General features: G+C 40.0%; 1 protein-coding gene across 6 annotated transcripts in view; it reads right to left on the reverse strand.

The window, feature by feature from the left end:
* Positions 1-20,636, reverse strand: part of LOC126295081 (zinc finger protein 664-like) — a 69,663-nt gene that overhangs the window by 13,261 nt on the left and 35,766 nt on the right. For 5 of the 6 annotated variants that reach the window (XM_049987331.1, XM_049987330.1, XM_049987329.1 and 2 more), the window contains one exon: positions 15,178-15,215. In XM_049987331.1, coding sequence (XP_049843288.1) covers positions 15,178-15,215 — 38 coding nt within the window. Of the gene's footprint in view, positions 1-5,371; positions 5,498-15,177; positions 15,216-20,636 lie in introns of all 6 variants that reach the window. The other variant, XR_007552377.1, reaches the window with a different exon arrangement.

Here is a 20,636-nt window from a genome sequence, read left to right on the forward strand (position 1 = left end):
GCTGTCATTTGTGCTCATGTGATTTATGTGAAAAGTTTTTCGGACGCGACTGTCACCCCACGACAGGAATTAGCATGCTTCGAACAATGACCGGTGGTCAGAGCTACGCACACGGGACATTCCGTTTTGGAAATCTTTAGGGAATTCAGTATTCCGAGATCCCAGAGTCAAGAGTGTGCTGAAAATACCAAATTTCACGCATCATCTCTCACTGCGGACAATGTAGCGGTCGACGGCCTTCACTTAATGACCGAGAGCAGCGGCATTTGCGTAGTATCGTCAGTGCTCAGAGACAAGCAACACTGCACGAAATAACTGCAGAAATCAATGTAGGATGTATGACATATGTATCCGTTAGGGCAACATGGTGAAATTTAGTGTTAATGCACCATGCTGCTAGATCACCGATGCGAGTGCTTTTGCTAAGAGCACGTCATCGCCTGCAGTGCCTCTCCTGGGCTCGTGACCATATCAGTTGCATCCTAGATGACTTGAAAACTGTGGCGTGGCAAGATGAGTTCTGGTAAGAACTGATGTTAGGGTTTGTGTGTGGTGCACACACAATAGATCTGTGTACCCCAGATGTCAACAAGGTACTGCACAAGCTGGTAGTGGCTCTATAATGGTGTGGTCCGTGTTTACATGGAAGCAATTGGGTTCTATGGTCCAACTGAACCGATCACTGTTTAGAAATGGTCATTTTTGCCTACTTGGAGACTATTTGCAGCCACTGATGGACATCAAATTTTTACGGGCGGCAATGTGCCGTGTCGCCAAACCACAACTGTTCGCAACTGGCTTGCAGAACATTCTGGATAGTTCGAGCACGGCAACACTTTTGCAACAATGGACAGCTACCATATTTACTCGAATCCAAGCCACACTTTTTTCCGGTTTTGTGATCCAAAAATCCGCCTGTGGCTTAGAATCGAGTGCAAAGTAAGCGGAAATTCTGAAAAATGCTGGTAGGTGCCGCCACAATTAACTTCTGTCGTCGAATATATGTAGCGCTACACAGGCATGCTTTGCAGGCACAAAGATAAATACTGGCGCCAAAACCTCTGCGTCAGTAAATAAATTTCTTTAAAAAGGTGGAAGACGAGCTTTTTCTCCGTCACAAGTTTCGACCACAGCATTTTCGTACATTATCCGATGAAGTAAATACAAATTCCGTACCGTTCATCTTTGAATGTAGCAGCATTTCAATGTACTATGAAAATTCGACTGGCAGGACAATTTGGGATGTTTGTCAATATGGCCAACTCTCCATTCTGAATGTTTTTCTACCTGTGAGAAGAGATGGTTGCTAATAGGAACTTTTATGAATTGTGATTCACATGCAGTATTCTCTTCACCATAAGAATAATACGAATATCAAGATTTTGCCATGTATTCTTTCGTGTTTGCTGCTGTCACATTTAAATATCCTGTCAGCGTAATAAGCTACGAAACTAGTGTGAGACAACAGCAAATGTGGAAGAATATACATATCGTGTCATGTTTATATTCATATTATTCTTATGCCTAATAGTGATACAGTCAGAACTGAAGCACGGCAATTAACTAGATATTTAAATCTGAGATGACTCTAATTTCTGTGCGGAATGTAATGTACAGAAGAGGCATCTGCAAAGATTTTCAAACGGAGAAAATTTTTAGCTAAACTCTCATTCAGAACATCATCTATCATACACAGTCTATTATTTGGTTCTTGTTGATCATTATCGAAGAAAGCAGCAGTATAAGTAACAACAAATACCAGTCTCTTGCCACTGTTTCGCTAATGAGACAATTCCTCTCTTTTTTTTTTTATTGTAACAGGTGGTAGCGTGCACAAAAGCAAGCCATTCCATGAGCGGCGACAGGCTGTAAACACTCATTATCAGATTGCGACAAACAATGCATGACATAGTACAGTAATGCATTTTCAGCTTAGAGTGACGTAAACACCAATAACAAAGAGAACGCCACTTATCAGATCAAAGAAAAATAAGCTATCAATTCAAACCACACGAAGCACATGAAAAAGGAAGGGTACCCGTATAAATACGGACGGAGCACCTGACGAATAGCAATGGCTACCTGGTAAAGCTTAACTGCTAAGCTTACGACTCGAAACAAGCTACTGTAGCTGTATCGTCATCCATTTGACCTAAAATGTGTCTCATATTACAATGGACCAACTTTGTTTCGATTTGGAGGTCCGGCCTAAAACTTTTCTCTCCCCTCGAATTTCGAGTCTCAAATTTCAGGTGCGGCTTAGGTTCGGAAATTTTTTTTTCCTTGATTTTGAGTCTCATTTTTCAGGTGCGGCTTAGATTCAAGTGGGGCTTAAATTTGAGTAAAGACGGTATATATGCATGGTTCAGTATTTCTGCAGGGGTCTTTCAATGACTTGTCGAGTCCACATCACATCAAGTTTCTGCACTATGCCGGGCAAAGGGAGGTCCGCCATGATATTAGGAGGCATCCCATGGCTTCTGTCACCTCAGAGTATACAAGGACCACTGCTACACCATAGAAGAGTACTGGTTATTGTCAGTCAGTGAGACAGTTGCTGTTTGAGATGTCAGACAGTTGTCATAATAGAGTCAAAGTTTGTGAATAACTTGAGAATTTACAGAGCTTGGATGTCAAAATTATTTAAAAAGTACCTGTTCCATATAATGTTTGAGAAACAGCAAAATGAAAACTTAACACCTGCCACAATGGGACTCTGGAATGGCTAAATTCAAAAGTAATCACGACATGTGTAAGACATTTATTCCACTGAGAGGCAAAGACGACGAATTCCTGTTTCGTGGAATGCGGTCGTCTGGTGACTGATCCACAACTGTGTTCACTCTTGCTCGTCCTCATCTGACTGAAATCTATGTTCACATGTCTGTCTTCAAATCACCAAACATGTGAAAATCATACTGCGAACGATCTGGGGTGCATGCAGGGTGCTACAGTGTTTCCAAACAACACCGCTGAAGCACTGCTTCTGTCCTATAGTGGTTTCACGCCCGTTCTTGTGATAGCCCGAGTCCGTGTAGCTAGTGGGCGATGGATACAGGCCACATCTGCTACACAGCTTTCTCAAGGATACTCATATCGAAGTCACAGGCTCTACGATACTTGACTGCTGGACCAAAAACTAGGCCAGTCCACCAGTAACAAAGGTCACGACCCAATAATTGGGTGCAGCACCTGTGAAGTGGCACTATGCCATTCACTACCACAATGGGGCAATATCGAAATGTGACAACAGTGGGGCCATCGTTTGTACAGTCTGTGTGGTATGGAGAGTGTTCAGTTTTCATTTGTCTGCCCTTATATGCAAAGGGTCTCTCTGCGAAAATTAACTACAATTACTATCAACAGTTGCCAAGAGCAACTTCTCTTCAAGCTAAATATTAAATGTATTACTGTTCCTGCTCTTGAAATTTTAACATATCGTAAGAATATTCAACCTAGTTTTTGAGCAAACAGCAATAGTATCTAAATTTCTGTATCGCTTTTTGTCAATACTGAGAGCAGAAGCATCAAAATGGGAGTGTGTGGTACATTATGCGCTTCGGTGTTATGAAATTACTGAGCTCTGATGACGGTCTTCCCTATTCTATGCCATCCTATGTCACTCAGCATGGAACTGACACCACTATTCTGAGATATGACTGGACATATCAATGGGGTGGGTAAATTTACTGTGCATGTGGCCAATGTTATGCTACAACAGGGTTGTCTGCATTTTGAACTACTACATAGTCTTCAATATTCCATCTATTTACTATGTTTTCAGACACTTATTTATCAACATCAGCAATTGCACTTATTTTCTACTGTTCTGGATGCAATTAGAGAGAAGGAAAAGTTACTTTCCATAGGTAAATGCAATGAAGCCATAATTGTGGTTCTCAGAAGTGGCACTTTGTGTGTTAAAAAATTTCAGAATACACAGTAATAGGGTTAATTTATGTTAGCATGGCCATACATATATGAGATAAGTGCTGAATAACTTCTCTAGCTTGAGAATGTAATGCCAATCACCCCATTGCATGCCTGCACATTTCAAACTATATTCACCTGGAGGTGAGATTTATATCTTACCATCCGAGTCATTACTATTGGATTTTACAGATCTGCAAACAAACATGCTTATTTTAAAGTAGCCAAAATAAGGAACCCTAATAGTGAGTAGCATGTTGAGGACGCGTAGATGGGAGATTCTGTGTAAAGAAGGGGACACTTATGATTTTTAAAAGTTTAAAATTTGGTTTATTTTATATATTGTTTAAAAAGGCTGTAATTTTATTGTATGGCAACAATAGTTGGTCACCCATTATTGCTTTCCCTCCATAATTTGTAGGCATTTTTGTAAGGCCATATGTTTTTCATGTGATGCGAGTGTAAATTATTGGAGATTTTGGACCTTCATTCCAACTAACTGGCAGGTAATAATTAGTCTGCTGTGTGTGTGTGTGTGTGTGTGTGTGTGTGTGTGTGTGTGTGTGTGTGTGTGTGTGTGCGAGTGTACACCTGTCCTTTTTTCCCCCTAAGGTAAGTCTTTCCGCTCCTGGGATTGGAATGACTCCTTACCCTCTCCCTTAAAACCCACATTCTTCCGTCTTTCCCTCTCCTTCCCTCTTTCCTGAAGAAGCAACCATCAGTTGCGAAAGCTAGAAATTCTGTGTGTGTGTGTGTGTTTGTGTGTTTTATTTATTGTGCCTGTCTACCGGCACTTTCCCGCTTGGTAAGTCTTGGAATCTTTGTTTTTAATATATTTTTCCCATGTGGAAGTTTCTTTCTATTTTATTTAGTATGTTTTTATTTATATTAAATTTACATACACTAATGTATTGTATAAACAGTATAAAATTGAAGTATGTAAATCATAGGTGGGGATAAATAATGTAATACATGAACTTTCATGTGACACAAGTCGCTTTCATGTAATTAATTTTTTATATTCAGAGGAATGTAACAGCTAACTTTATCTTGTTCAGTAATTTACTTCTTTGTGTGAATGTGTAACTAAAATCACTATTAAAAATTTCCCAATTTCAACCAATACTGTAAAAACAGAAAATTAAATTTGTAACATGAGTCATGTAATTTGAGTCACTGTTATATACCCTTAACAGCAGTGGAAAGACAGAGAAGGAGAAGGGAAAAGTTAAAGAGTGAAGAAAAATATGAAGAATTTAAGAATCAGCACCTGGAAGAAACTAGAAAAAGTAAAGAGGGCAGAAACAAAAGTTCCTACAGTTGAGTCAACGTAAGCAACAACTGTTGTTAGAAGAAAGAAGAGCTAAAACTAGGGAGAGAGTTAGAAAATATATGTAACGTGAGATGCAAGATCAGCGATCTAGTAAAGCTGATTTGTCACCGTATAAGTCATATAGTGCTCTGGGTAAAGCCATGACTCAAGCCACTCGTCTCTTGCCATCTTCACCGCAGCATAAAATCGTCGTCGTTTATATGTTGTTCAGTTACTTGTGTGGAAATTCATCACCTGGAAAGTCAGAAACACCCATTCATGGCAGCAGTCCACAAAATACAGGCCTTAGTTGTGAAACTAGACAATTGGTTACTGGTTTCTATTGTCGTGACGACATTAGTCACCAGTCACCATAGGACACAATAGTGATTAGAGAAAATAACGAGAAGAAGACAGTTCATATTTGTCACTTAGTCATGTCCGCCATGGAACCATATGATACATTAAAACAGGAACACCATGAAGTTCAAATTGGGAAATCTAAGTTTGCAGAAATACAGCCACCACATGTTCAGTTAAGCAGCAAACTACCTCATAATGTGTGTTTATGTAAATATCACAGAAATTTTATTAATGCTATCTGTACCCTTCATAAGAAGCATGATAAAATTCCAGCTTACAGCAACACATTTGTATCAAATATCATATGCCTGCCACCCAGAGAGTTGGCAGAATGAATGTAACACATGTCAGAATGGTAGAGGTCTCAACAAAGTCTATAAAATTGATGAGTTGGAAATGTTTGAAAGATAGAAGAAAATGGTTCTAAAATTATTAAAGTAAAAGAAAGAGGCTCTACAGCTGATTAGTGAAATACATAATTTCCATAATTCCTCAGCTTCTTCTTCATTGCTATACAAAGAAAGCTCAGTCTGCATCTTACTATCAGCAAAATGAAATGGTTCTGAGCAAAGATTCGAAGAAGTTTACATTTCTAAATATTGATTTTGCTGGAAAATTACACTTGTGTTTATCAAGATGAGGTGTTAAGTGCGCACTGGGCACAACCGGAAGTTAGTATTGTCACTGTGGCATTCAGGTTCTCATCACCCAATTGTTGTTGTCTCAGGCAACTTAAACCATTCCAAGGATACTGTGATTGCATATATTAGCAAGGTATTGTCAACTGTACCTGAAAATGTGAAGGTAGTTTCAATCCGGTCTGGTGGCACTGCCTCACAATTTAAAAACAAATATATTACTGCTGATGCACCTCAACTTCAATTGTTCCACAATGTGGAAATCTATTAGGACTTTTTTGCTACATCCCACGCTAAAGGAGCTGTAGATGGAATTGGTGCAGTTGGGAACGGCAAGTGTGGAAGGCAGTAAGAAGGCGAAAATTCATAGCAGGTGATGCATCAATGCCCTGGCAGGATTTTCACATGTCTACTGATTAAATTGAAGGAATCAATGGGAAACTTCATCTGACTCAAATATTTTCTTTAGCACCACCTGTACCAAACTTAAAAAGCACTCACTGCTTTCACTACGAGAAAGGAATACTAAAAACATCTGCTGTCTCCGAAAAGTTTCCCCGCTGCAGATCACCATACTGAAGAGACTACAGAAGGTGTAAAAACTGGAGACTGGTTCAAAGTAGAATACGATGGTAAATTCTGCGCTGGAGAGGTTTGTGCAGTTTTTGGAAACACTTATCAGTGCAATGGAGCATGCTGGTCACCACTGAAAATGGCCTGCAAAATGTGATAAAATACTGTGCACACAGGAAAAAATTATAAAGATCAATGCAAGAGGATATTCTCAATTTTCTGAATTTTAATTGAATTTACAGTTTTTTTTTCGCAGGTGTCATGCTCTTACAGTTTTTCGTAATGTTTGAAAAATGAAAACTTTATCTTATTTGGTAAATAATGTCATATTTTTATTTCTCTGCTCATAGGAAAAACTTTTTCCAACTATAAGTAGCAAGTAACATGAGTCATGTGACATTGAGTCGTGCAGTTTTTCTATGTATTACAATATTTTACATCATATAAATATTTTGAGAAATTTGTAACTGTGTCATTTGAATGTCAACCTAATTTGCATATTCTGTGATGAAAACCAGATCCATACTCGTAGTAGTTTGAGGACACTTTTGACCTAAATTGTACATTAGCAATAGGATGTCCCAAATATGTAACACAAGTCACAATATAAATTTCTTTAATTTTAATGGTCTTCACTGCTTAAAAAGTAACTCCACATTTTTGTCTGCATAACACAATGTATGATGAACGACTTACAAAAGAAAATATCCTTATATATAAAATTCTCGTGTCACACTGGTAGTTGCCATACTCCTCCAAAACGGCTCGATCGATTCTGATGAAACTGTACAAGTATATTCAGTATTTCTGAGAATCGGTCGTACACACCAAAAAATTTTTCCTTATTTTTTGGACAGAACTTTTTATTTTTATTTTTTTATGATGCGGCATTAAAAAATATACACATCCCTAAATTTTCACCCTTCTACCACCAACCCCTATTTTTTAATAACGATTTTAGTAATTTAATAATTTTCAACCCTGGTTGATAACTGATCAATTACCACTTGATCAGTTATCCCTGCCAGGTGTCTACTGGTGTTAGTCTTTCACTGTTCGGTAGATTGGTAATTGAAGAAAACGTACCAAGAGCAACGACTCAAATATCCCTCTCTGAATCGACGTAACTAGACTGCAAAGTCTAGGTGGCACACGTCATTCGCCAAACTGACATTTATGCCTAGCACACACGCGTCGATTTAAATATATCGTACGATCAAATTCTTGTAGTGGAACAACGAAGTTCTATGCTCTCCTTTGTTCCTCAAAAAGAATTTAATCGTACAATATTTTTACTTACAATAAAAATCAATGCGTTTGCGCTTGGTCTTATTCATAATGCTGGCGAACATGTTTCGACACAAAATTGCCACTGTGTTTATATGCTCATGGGTGAGCCATATATCGGCTGCAATTGTTAAATCCACGCGATCTACCATAGAAAAGCTAGAACTAATTGTGGCCGATACTGCCCGACTTCCCCCTTAGCCTTTTCTCAATCCCTACACAGTTTCCGGCCATTATTATTATTACGTCACGAGCTCCCGTCAACAACGGCTATTGTGTTACACGTATACATTATGTTATATATATATAAATTATTCTTATGGACTAGAAATAATTTATATGGCAAAACAACATTTGCCAGGTCAGCTATAACATATAAAGATTTTCAGAGGCGGAATGAAGTTCACCGGGTATAGCTAGTAGGCTTACAGATGGATAAAAAGTCAACATAATTAACCACTGATTTCAAAATGTAACATGAGTCACCATGAACCCTCCTGTTTCAATGAATGAATTGAGAACACATAGGAAGTCAAAACTGGGCTATTTTCACCCTAGAAATATCGTAAAGTATGACACACTGCTAATTTGCTGAGCTTAATAGCTCCAAATTCAGTGTTTTTCGGGACACTTGGAGTCTGGTGTAAGAAAAAGGAAATGTGCAATGAAGTGGACTATAAAGTACGGGACTAGAGTCAACAGAGGTGTCCGATCCCACCTGTCGGCTTTGCCCCATGACAGAAGGGTGTTTGGTGATTGACGTCATGACGGCACGGAGTTCAGTTTCTGAGTGTGTTGTGTTTGTAGACGTCGTCTTGTTGCGGTTGGTGGTGTCCTCTGGTGGTATGTGTACGGTCCGCGTGTTATGTGGTGTATTGGGTTCATTTGGGTGTCGGTGCTTGAAGTGTGCATTTATCGGTCGTGACTGTCACAGAAGAACGGAAATTGGTTTCAGTGAGTTAAGAATCAGGTTTCCGTTGTGTTATGTTATTGTGGTGTCTTTGATGTTATTGGTTTGCTGTTTTTCGCATGGTAACTCATTCAATTCAATTTGTGACTTCTTTTGTTAGGTATGGAGATGACTTCTAAGTTTAATAGTGTGCGTCTGCGGGCTGAAATGGGGGACGACATATTGTCTGTCATTAAGTTTCTGCAACTTTTTGGGCTTGTGGCGGAGACAGTGAGATGCGGCATATGCAATATGCAATTTGGAGGTTTGTTTTGTTTGTTTGTGTATGTATGTGTGCACGTGTGCGATTGGGGGTGCCCGCCCTAGTGTGCAGTGCCGGAACTTTTTGTGGTAAGCAGTCGCTTCTTTGGGTGTATTCAAGGTTACTAAATAATAAGGTTGGGCAGTAAGCGTTCTGCTCTGCCATTGGCTGACCTAGTGACGTCAGCGTGGAAGCAAGCACTCACAAGCGGACGACACGGCATGCGCGTTAATGTCAAGTTTTTGGCAGAAGATTTTGTTTATACCAGAACTGAGATGTCTAAACTGCTTATCTGCTGCTCAAATATTACAATTGAAACTGACGAGTTATATTCTTTTGCAGCTTATGCCTCACACATCGGTAAAATATCAGATCACAACCACACTGACACACACTTGAAATTCGAAACCTCGGCTCAAATAAATCAGAAACTATTCATTTAATCGCATTGAAATGAATTTACTTAAGAGCTCGAATCTGCACACACTTGTTTGTAAGAACAGCGTTCCTTCTTTCTAAAGCCACTATAGTATTCATCAAAGTAACTTTATCTGTGTCTGGAAAAAAACTGTCATCTGTACATGTGCTCTTATTATGATGTTTCTTGTTTGGTGACAGCTTTTCCAGAGATCTCTAACGTAGTTCTCGTTTCTTATACCGTTTGGTTCTGTCTTCTGTTGCGGGTGACACACTGACAGTCGCACTACTGCACGGCAAATTGCACGAAGGAACTGCATCTAGCTTGAGCATTCTTTTCTAGGGCAAATTAAGCAATTCAGACTGTAAATCGCTTAAGTACTCTGTTTCTGCGAAATGGCGAGAACATATTCGTGCATGCGCAACATTTACACTGTCTTTCCTAGAATATTTCGACAACCATAGTTTTTTAGATTGTTCATTACGCGGGAAACTGTGATACATTACGTCAGATCCCTTTGTGTTCTGGTTGTAGGAAAAACAGCCCGTAACAGCACAGCCTGGAATTGTAAAAATTAATTTTCTCACTCACTTGTAGATTCTCCAACAAGAATTTAACAGGGCGAACCATAAACTATAGAGCTGGCGCGAACACAATGTTGATCCCATTGTCCACTATCCCTAACTATTTCATTTCCGAATCAAATATCAATTACAGGAAAAACCGTTAACACTCCCGAATTCCGAATGTTTCCGCTGTTGACTGAGTACCTCAGAAGAAAGAACTCAATCAAAATACTCCTTCAAACAAAAAACAATACAAGAAAAACAATCACACACAATTCGAACTGTGTACTGTTTGGCACAGCTGGTTCCACCATGACGCCATGCGCACAACTGAGAAAACACGTTGTTTTCTGCGCATCGCTTTCTGCGTCCCCCTAGGTCTATTGATGTTTGTTGGGGTTTTTGTGTGTTGTTGGGTCAGTGTTATTTACTGCATGTGATTGATGGTGGTTATGTTTTGGTATCAACAACTGTGGTTGATTTATGTATCTTAGTGGAAGTACTCAATTTCAATTTTTTTGATATCATCAGTTGTATATTAGCTATATAGGTCATGGGAAGTGACCAATTGCAATGTGTCGTTGTAGCTATGTGTGTTTTGGCATTGTGGGCTGCTGTTGACTTATATAGGTCAAGGGAAATGTCCGATTCCAATTTTTGTTGTTGTAAGTGTTGGTTTTGTGGTAACGACAGTTGCAGTGTGATTATAATTTTTGGAATAGTTGGTTTCTATTTTGTGGTATCGACAATCGCGGTTGAGCTATGTATGTGAAGGGAAGTGACCGATTCCTGTCGATATTGTTCTTGTTTGTTGTTGTTGTGGACTTCAGTTCTTAGATTGGTTTGATGCAGCTCTCCATGCTACCCTATCCTGTGTAAACTTCTTCATCTCCCAGTACCTACTGCAACCTACATCCTTCTGAATCTGCTTAGTGTATTCATCTCTTGGTCTCTCTCTATGATTTTTACCATCCACACTGCCCTCCAATGCTAAATTTGTGATCCCTTGATGCCTCAGAACATGTCCTACCAACCGGTCCCTTCTTTTTGTCAAGTTGTGCCACAAACTCCTGTTCTCACCAATTCTGTTCAATACTTCCCCATTAGTTATGTGATCTACCCATCTAATCTTCAACATTCTTCGATATTGTTAGTGTAGCAGAATTTAGGTATTTTGTGGTGTTTATATGTAATCATTTTGTGTGGTTTGGCCCCTTACTTAGCTTGCATTTATCCCGAATCTCTGACACAGCACAAAGTCCTGAGCAACTGGGAAAAAAGTGCAGGCAACTCCTGTACATAAGAAGGGTAAAAGAAAAGACCTTCAAAATTACAGACCGATATCCTTAATGACAGTTTGCTGCAGAATTCTTGAATGTAGTCTCAGTCTGAATATAACAAATTTCCTCAATATGAAAAAACTTTCACCTACAAATCAGTACGGTTTTAGAAAGTGTCGCTCATGTGGTATGCAGATTGCCCTACTCTCACATGATGACATGCAAATCGTGGATGAAGGGCAACAGGCAGATTCCACATTTCTAGATTCCCGAAAAGCGTTTGACACTGTGCCACACTGCAGACTGCTAACAAAGGTGCGAGCATACGGAATAGATTACCAGCTATTGTCAGGAGTGCCCCAGTGAAGTGTGACAGGACCAATGTTGTTCTCTGTATACACAACTGATTTGGCGCACAGAGTGTGCAGTTGTTTGCCAGTGATGCCGTGACGTAAGGGAGGGTGCTGTCATCGAGTGACTGTAGGAGGATGCAAGATGACTTAGATAAAATTTCTAGTTGGTGTGATGAATGACAGCTAGCTTTAAATATACAAAAATTTAACTTAATGCAGATGAGTAGGAAAAACAAACCCATAATGTCCAGATACAGAACCAACTCTGTAATGTCATTTAATATCTGGTTGCACAGCTATGAAATGGAAAGAGCATGTAAGGGTTTGTAGTAGGGAAAGTAAATGGTCGACTTCAGGTTATTTCAACACTTTTAGGAACAACACTTTTAGGAAAGTCTGTGTCCCTATAGAGTACACCACATACAAGCAATGCTCGATTATTTGGGATCTGTGCCAAGTCGATCGAAGGAAGATAGCAATGCAATGGAGGGGTGGACTGCTAGCTTTGTTAATGGCAGGTTTAAACAACACACGAGCATTACAGACATGCTTTTGGGTCTCAAATGGGAATGCCCAGAGGAAAGTCAATGTTCTTTTCAGGAAATACTAGTGAGAAAATTTAGAGAACGAGCATTTGAAACTGACTGCAGAATGATTCACGATCCCACCCAGCAAAAGTAGTTCCTCTCTGCCATTGTGTCACATGTCCATTGTGGCTGGCCTGATTCTGTACGATCGACTGGCACAGCTGGAGGGTCACACGACCATCTGGTAGCAGTTCTGCACCATCTGATGCATTCCAAAAAGAGCAGTGCGCCATTTTAATGAGGTGAATAACACAGGGCGATTCAAAATAAAGAACTATTTCAATTCTTTATTAAAGACAAGCTACAAAACATAGAAAAACATTATGCATGTCACCAGGTACTGGAAGGTTCCAAATGTTGATACATCTGAGCTGTTCTCAGTTTATAGCCGCACAGCAACTATATCACCAGAGAAATCATTTCGTGTGTCAAAATTTACGAGAAGTTCAAGTGCAGCGTACATTCTGCCATTGATCTGGCAAGCAGCCGCTAGTGCACGAGTAGATTTATGACTGGCATATAAAATTCTTGGAAGTTGTTTGCATATGGAAAGAGAAGAGCATTGGATGGCCGCACACATCTGATGAAAATGTCAAACATATCCGAGATGCATTCCCAAGGAGCCCATAGAAGCCCCCGAGCTCAGCAGAACAGTTCGTAGTAATAGACGGCAAATCATCGAGTAAAACTGAAGTGATATCAGGTGTTCCCCAGGAAAGCGTCCTGGGACCTCTGCTGTTCCTGATCTATATAAATGACCTGGGTGACAATCTGAGCAGTTCTCTTAGGCTGTTCGCAGATGATGCTGTAATTTACCGTCTAGTAAGGTCATCCAAAGACCAGTATCAGTTGCAAAGCGATTTAGAAAAGATTGCTGTATGGTGTGGCAGGTGGCAGTTGACGCTAAATAACGAAAAGTGTGAGGTGATCCACACGAGTTCCAAAAGAAATCTGTCAGAATTCGATTACTCAATAAATAGTACAATTCTCAAGGCTGTCAATTCAACTAAGTAACTGGGTGTTAAAATTACGAACAACTTCAGTTGCAAGGACCACATAGATAATATTGTGGGGAAGGCGAGCCAAAGGTTGCATTTCATGGGCAGGACACTTACAAGATGCAACAAGTCCACTAAAGAGACACCTTACACTATACTCGTTCGTCCTCTGTTAGAATATTGCTGCACGGTGTGGGATCCTTACCAGGTCGGAATGACGGAGGACATCAAAAGGGTGCAAAAAAGAACAGCTCGTTTTGTATTATCACGTAATAGGGGAGAGAGTGTGGCAGATATGATACGCGAGTTGGGATGGAAGTCATTAAAGCAAAGATGTTTTTTGTCGCCGCGAGATATATTTACGAAATTTCAGTCACCAACTTTCTCTTCCGAATGCAAAAATATTTTGTTGAGCCCAACCTACATAGGTAGGAATGATCATCAAAATAAAATAAAAGAAATCAGAGCTGTAACAGAAAGGTTTAGGTGTTTGTTTTTCCCGCGCGGTGTTCGGGAGAGGAATGGTAGAGAGGTAGTATGATCATGGTTCGATGAACCATCTGCCAAGCACTTAAATGTGAATTGCAGAGCAATCATGTAGATGTAGATGTAGATATAGATGAAGTCCAATTACCGCAAACAATGGCGTGCCGTGTTCTAAAACTAAGTCTGCATATGAAGGCTTACAAGTTGTAGGTACTGCAGCAACTGTGTCTTGGCGACAGTAAGAGGAGGTAGGAATTTTGCATTTCTGTTCTTCAGGATATAGTATAGGGCAGTTTTTCCAAACAACTCATCTGTTTGGACAAATAAACCTTAGGTAAACTGCCATGAAGGAATCTGGGGTCACAAAATCCTGATGATGTTGTCAAGTGTGAAAGAGACACAGAAGCTGAATGTGTTTTGTGCTGCATCTGTCCACAAAGTTCATGGACCTCTCTTTTCTGCAGGGGATGCTGTGACAGGAATGGCACACCTGGAAATGCTGCAAAATTGCTTGTCTCCTCAACTTTACGAAAATTCCAACAGTTTTATTTTTAAGCACGATGGTGCACCAGCTCACTTACATCGAGACATGCAGTGCTACATTATACTAGCGCCCCCACAAAACTGGACTGAAAGAAATGGACAACAAAATCTCGTTTATCGCTTTTGGCCTCCTAGGTCATTAGATTTCAACCTTGCAATTTTTTTCTGCGGGGTTACATAAAAGACCGAGTCTTTGTCCTGCTTAGGGCAGCTACTCTTCAAGATCTGTGGAATTGAATTGTTGAAGCTGTCAGTTCAATAAACAGAGACCTGTTGATTTGTGTGCAGGGTGAAATGGACTACAGTTTCAATATTTCTTGAGCAACATATGGTGCTCGCATTGAGTGTACAGTATAGTGTCTGTGCGAGCACGTAACTTTGAACCTTTCTCTGTTCAGCACCATGTGTGATGAGTTTCTATCTTTCACAGTTTGTCTGTAATAGAGAACTGAAACCTGTTCTTTCTTTTTGAATCAACCTATATTCTGTCCGACAAGGTTATTTTTGTGACAAAAAGGCAACACCGTACAGTGATGAAAAATGTACTTTCTGACCATCTCATGGCTGTGTCAACTGAAAATTACCTCCTGTGAAGAGGATTTTCAATGTCTTACGAATAGAGTGCATCTTACCTTGCATTGCCCATTGCTGTATCTGCCGATTCAGGTTCCTGGAACAGTTTTAATGCAGAATTAGCCAACACTGATCTGCAAACCAAGCAAATTACATCGAGACATCACTGCACTACCAGAGTATGGTAACCAATTACAAAACATTATGATACTCTTACTTGTTATTATTGCCACAATCTCCGTTTCTTTACCGGTACAGAAACATCTCCCTCTCTCTCTTTCTTTTATTTTCCTTAGTTTCTTTGAGAATTGCATCATACTGCTATAGGAAACTGATGCTAAGGAATGACATTCAAACGCTGTCCATATGGGAGAGAGAGAGAGAGAGAGAGAGAGAGAGAGAGAGAGAGAGAGAGAGAGAGAGAGAGAGGGAGGGGGGGGGGGGGGGGGAGGGGAGGGAGGGAAAGAGTTTTCTAAGATATTTGCTGTTCCAGTGTGTAAAACACACAGATGCCAGTAACCATTAGTACTGCTAACAGCCTTACACAGTCGAGCACTCGCAATCCGGCACTACGCAACACAGGAAAAACTGCTTCTAACACTGCAATGCAAGTTATTTCTTGAACAACCCAAGAACATTTTGTAGTAGCCCATGCTAAGATCTAGGAATATCAACTACTGCTTCTTAGTCTACAAGGTGTTTCTGGGAAGTTCAGTGAATGGCATCAGGAAATAAAAGAAAAAGAGAGTACCTTTACGGGTCTTCGAAGTAATCACCGTTAGCTAAAACACGCTTCTGTCATCGGTTGCAAAGCTGTAGGGAACTGTGGGTGAATGCTTCTGGTGGAATCATTTTATGCACAGTTGTCACACCTTGTTGGATATCTGCAACATCTGCAAATGTTAGTGAACAATAGCGCTTACAATATCTTTGCTTATCTTTGACTGTTCTGGTCTCGTTCTCAAAGACAGGTGCCAACCGTATGCAAGAATCAGTTGCACTTGTTCGGTGTTGCCTGGGATTGTGCATTCCGATCTGAATGTGGGTCCTCCTCAACACTATCATCTCCATCTTTAAAGCATTTAAACCACTCAAACAAACACTTTTTAGTCACTACTCGAACACCGTACACTGACACTGCATTCCACCAGCCTCCGTCGCCGTTTTCCCTAATCTGAAGCAAAACCACATTTTAAAGCACTGCTCCATTTTGCAAAGACACAAATGCTACAGATGCCTGCAGATAATCAGTGGCTGACTTTGAGAATGAGTTGGAACTAAGAAAGACAGTGTAAGCGCTATTGTTGACAAACATTTAAAGTCGTTGCAGGTATCCCACACGTGACCACAGTGCTTCGAGCGATTCCGTACCGAGTGCTTACTGACAGTTTCAACAGCTTTACAACTGACGTAAGAAGTGTGTTGTAGCTCGTGGTGATTACTTTGAACACTGGTAAAAGTATTTTGTTTGTTATTCTTGTTTCCTTTATTTTCTGAGACTGTTCACAGAGCTTTTGAGACACACCTTTTACTTATGGCGTACTGAAACTTGTCAAAAGTGATATGTTTCTCTCCCAAACCAATAGCTCAGTGCATAGCACCAGTAAAAGCAGTAAGAACAAATTTATATTACATGTAAAATCCCTTTCATCCAGAAAGGTGCCCATTATTCAGCCACTTACATTTTTAACAGCTTTGCCATCAATTGTAAAAAGGATCGCTAGCAATAAAGAATAGTGCAAGAATAGCCTAAAGGATTTATCGGTTGCCAACTTGTACTCCACTTGTAAACTTCTTAACAAAAGCAACTGATGTACTTATAAATTATCTCGTTTACTTAGAAACTATCTTGTTTGCCTAAGCCTTGCAAAGTGTTTTAGTTCTGATAGTGCTTGCCTACAAAAGATAGGGAATTATCTTATGCATGTTAGCGTGCAAATGTTTAAACACTTGTGGTAAGATTTTTTGTGTGTAAATGAAAACTAATACATATTTTTTTCCAATTATTCCTCATCCTTGATAACCACCTTCCTAATGAACTGTGGAAGTAATATTTATTCATCAGTTCTTCTTCTGTAGATATGCATTACACATTTCTGTTTTTATGAAATGTAAACAGATGACATGTATATTGTAACTTACTCTATTGCAGGTAAACAAACAAAAAAACCATTAAAATGTTAGTAAGAAAATTTTTAAATGGCTCTCTGGAAATGGACTCCCCCTTCAGTTTAGAGGAAAAATCCTCTCCCCCCCCCCCTCGCTCACTCATGCTCTCTTTCTCTCTCTATGCATTATGGCATAAATTTTATGAGGTAACACATCACTTGATTGCCCATTACTGTAAAAAACAAAATACGCAGGATTTAATAAAATCTTCTCAGTTTTCAAGCCACGTCAATTCGAATAAAATTCTCGAGCTTTTGCTCTGCCGTCATAGTCAGGAGCAAAACTACTGACTGGAGGGGCTGATACTATTTCCCACTCATATACCTACCATTAAGACTGCGAACAACATTAACAACATTATCACATGTCTATCATCAACTATTAATGAAAATATAAATTTTTGACAATGTATAAGGGACATTCAAAAAGAAACAAGCCAGAGGCATAATTACAGAAACCAGTACCTGTATGTTAGAAGTATTGACCCTGACTGTTGAGACACTTATCCCACTGTGACACAAGGCGGTGAATGGCTGTCTCGTAAAATTCCCGTGGCTGTAATGATAACCAGTTCCACACGCGCAGCTGGACGTCGTCATCCGAGATCAATTGTTTGCCCCTTGGAGCCTTTTTAAGGGGACCAAAAATGGCCCCATTTTGATTCACTTCCTGCAGCATGGGACAACAGTGAATGCCCAGCATTAATCGCAAACCTTCACCACCCTTCACCAAGCGATAAAATCAAAATGACCAGGCAATCTCACCAATGGGTCAATCTGCTAGGCGACAATGCAAAGCCTCATACCTCCAACACAGTCACGGCACTCCTGCAGAAATTCAAACGGGAGGTTCTCGGCCACCCTCCATACAGTCCAGACCTCTCTACCTGTGATTACACCATTTTCGGTCTCCCTAAAAAGCCTATGAGGGGCAAACGATTCACCTCGGACGACAACGTCCAGCTGTACGTGCACGGAACTGGTTAATTTACAGCCCCGGGAGTTTTATGAGGCAGCCATTCACCGCCTTGTGTCACAGTGGGACAAGTGTCTCAACAGCCAGGGTCAACATACCATATTTACTCGAATCTAAGCCGCATTCAAATCTAAGCTGCACCTGAAAAATGAGACTCGAAATCAAGGGAAAAAAAAATGTTTCTGAATCTAACCCGCACCTGAAATTTGAGACTCTAAATTCAAGTGGAGAGAAAAGTTTTAGACCGCACCTCCAAATCGAAACAAAGTTGGTCCATTGTAACACGAGACACAATTTAGGTCAAAAGGATGAAGATACAGCTGCAGTAGTTTGGTTCGAGTAGTAAGCTTAGCAGTTAAGCTTTACCAAGTAGCCACTGCTATGTGTCAGGCACTCCGCCCGTATTTATGTGGGTACCCTTCCTTTTTCACGTGCTTCGTCTGGTTTGAACCGATAGCTTATTTTGCTTTGATCCGATAAGTACCGTTCTCTTTCTTACAGGTGTTTACGTCACTCTAAGCTGAAAGTGCATTATTGTACTGTGCCATGCGTTGTTTGTCGCATTCTTATAATGAGTGTTTACGACCTGTCGCCGCTCACGGAATGGCTCACTTTTGTGTGCGATACTGCCGGTTACAATAAAAAAAAAGAGAGAAATGTTCTCATAAGCGAAACAAAAGCAAGAGACAGCTATTTGTTGTTACTCACACTGCTACTTTCTTTGATAATGATCAACAAGAACCAAATAATAGACTGCGTATGATAGAAGATGTTCTTAATGAGAGTTCAACGAAAATTTTTCTTCATTTGAAAATCTTTGCAGATGCCTCTTTAGTACATTACATTCTGCACAGAAATTAGAGTCATCTTAGATTTAAAAATCTAGTCAGTTGCCGTGCTTCATTTCTGACTGTATCACTATTCAGCACAAGAATAATATGAATATAAACATGACATGATATGTGTATTCATCCGTGTTTGCTGTTGTCTCACTCTCGTTTCGTAATTTATTAGGCAGACTGGATTTAAACGAGATAGCAGCAAACACGAAAGAATACACGGCATAATGTTTAAATTCTTCTGCCTTTTCTTTTAATTTATTTACTGACGCAGAGGTTTTCGTACCAGTATTTATCTTTGTGCCTGCAAAGCATCCCCGTGTAGTGCTACATATATTCGACGGCAGACGTTAGTTGTGGCGGCACCTACCAACATTTTTCAGATCTTCCACTTACTTTGCACTCGATTCTGCAGGCAGTTTTTTGGATTAGAAAAACCAGAAAAAAGTGAGTCTTAGATTCGAGTAAATAAGGTACATACAGGTATTTGTTTTTGAAATTATGCCTCTGGCTCGTTTCTTTTTGAACGCTCCTTATATCGTAATTGGATAGATAAAAAAAATCTACTTCCCAAGTGGCAGCAGGAGAACACACACATTTAAAAAAATATTTTACTTGTGCAAGTTTTCGGAGTCAATGGCTCCTTCTTCTGGCACAAGGACTGAAGGGGAAGTAAGAGGGGTGAAGAGAAAGGAACTGGAGAGTTTAGGAAAATGATTAAAGTTTAGAAAAGTCACGAAGAATCCCAGATCAGGGGAGACTTACCAGACGGTATGAGAAGGAAAGACTCATTATTATGAGAAGTCCAACAGGTAATAAAAACAATATGGAAAGGATAGATTGCCACTCACCACATAGGGGAGGTGTCAAGCCACACACAAGTCACAATGAAACAGAACGCTTGAGAAATTTTGGCTTTTGAACAAAAGGCTTCTTCAGAAGTAGAGCACTCTTACAAATTCACACAAGAAGAAGTCACCAACATGTGGCCGCTGTCTAGGGGTAGCCTCAGTGCCCAGAGACAGTGGCACTGTGTAGTTGAGTTGTTCTTGTGTGAATGCGTGTGGGTTTTTCTACTTCTGAAGGACTTTGTCCGAAAGCTGAAATATTTCTAGCATTCTTTTACACTGTGCCTGTCTGTGAGTCAAAGCTTTCTCTATTTGGCAAGTAGATATCTATCCTTTCCCTATCATTGTCAGGTATTACTAATTGTTTATATTTTTGTACATTAACACAGTCGATTTAGTAATGGAGGAAAGTGTGGGGAGTGCGTGCAGAACAAGGTGACCCGATAGATTCACAGTCGGCTTGGCACATGCGGGGAGAGCAGAGGGTAGTGGTGAGTGATGCAGAAAGGTGCTCTAGGGGAAATATCGAGCACTGGAGAGGAAGTGCCATTCTAAACTGAAGCCTACATTCATATTTTTTTGTAAATATCAAGTGGAGGCCCTCCATACACACACTTGGATGGTGACCATTCAAAAAGTTCTACTGTCAGCTGTACTTTGGTTAGTACCTAGAAAATGCAACAAGAG

Source organism: Schistocerca gregaria, chromosome 11 (assembly GCF_023897955.1).
Source record: "Schistocerca gregaria isolate iqSchGreg1 chromosome 11, iqSchGreg1.2, whole genome shotgun sequence".
Classification (NCBI taxonomy): Eukaryota; Metazoa; Arthropoda; class Insecta; order Orthoptera; family Acrididae; genus Schistocerca; species Schistocerca gregaria.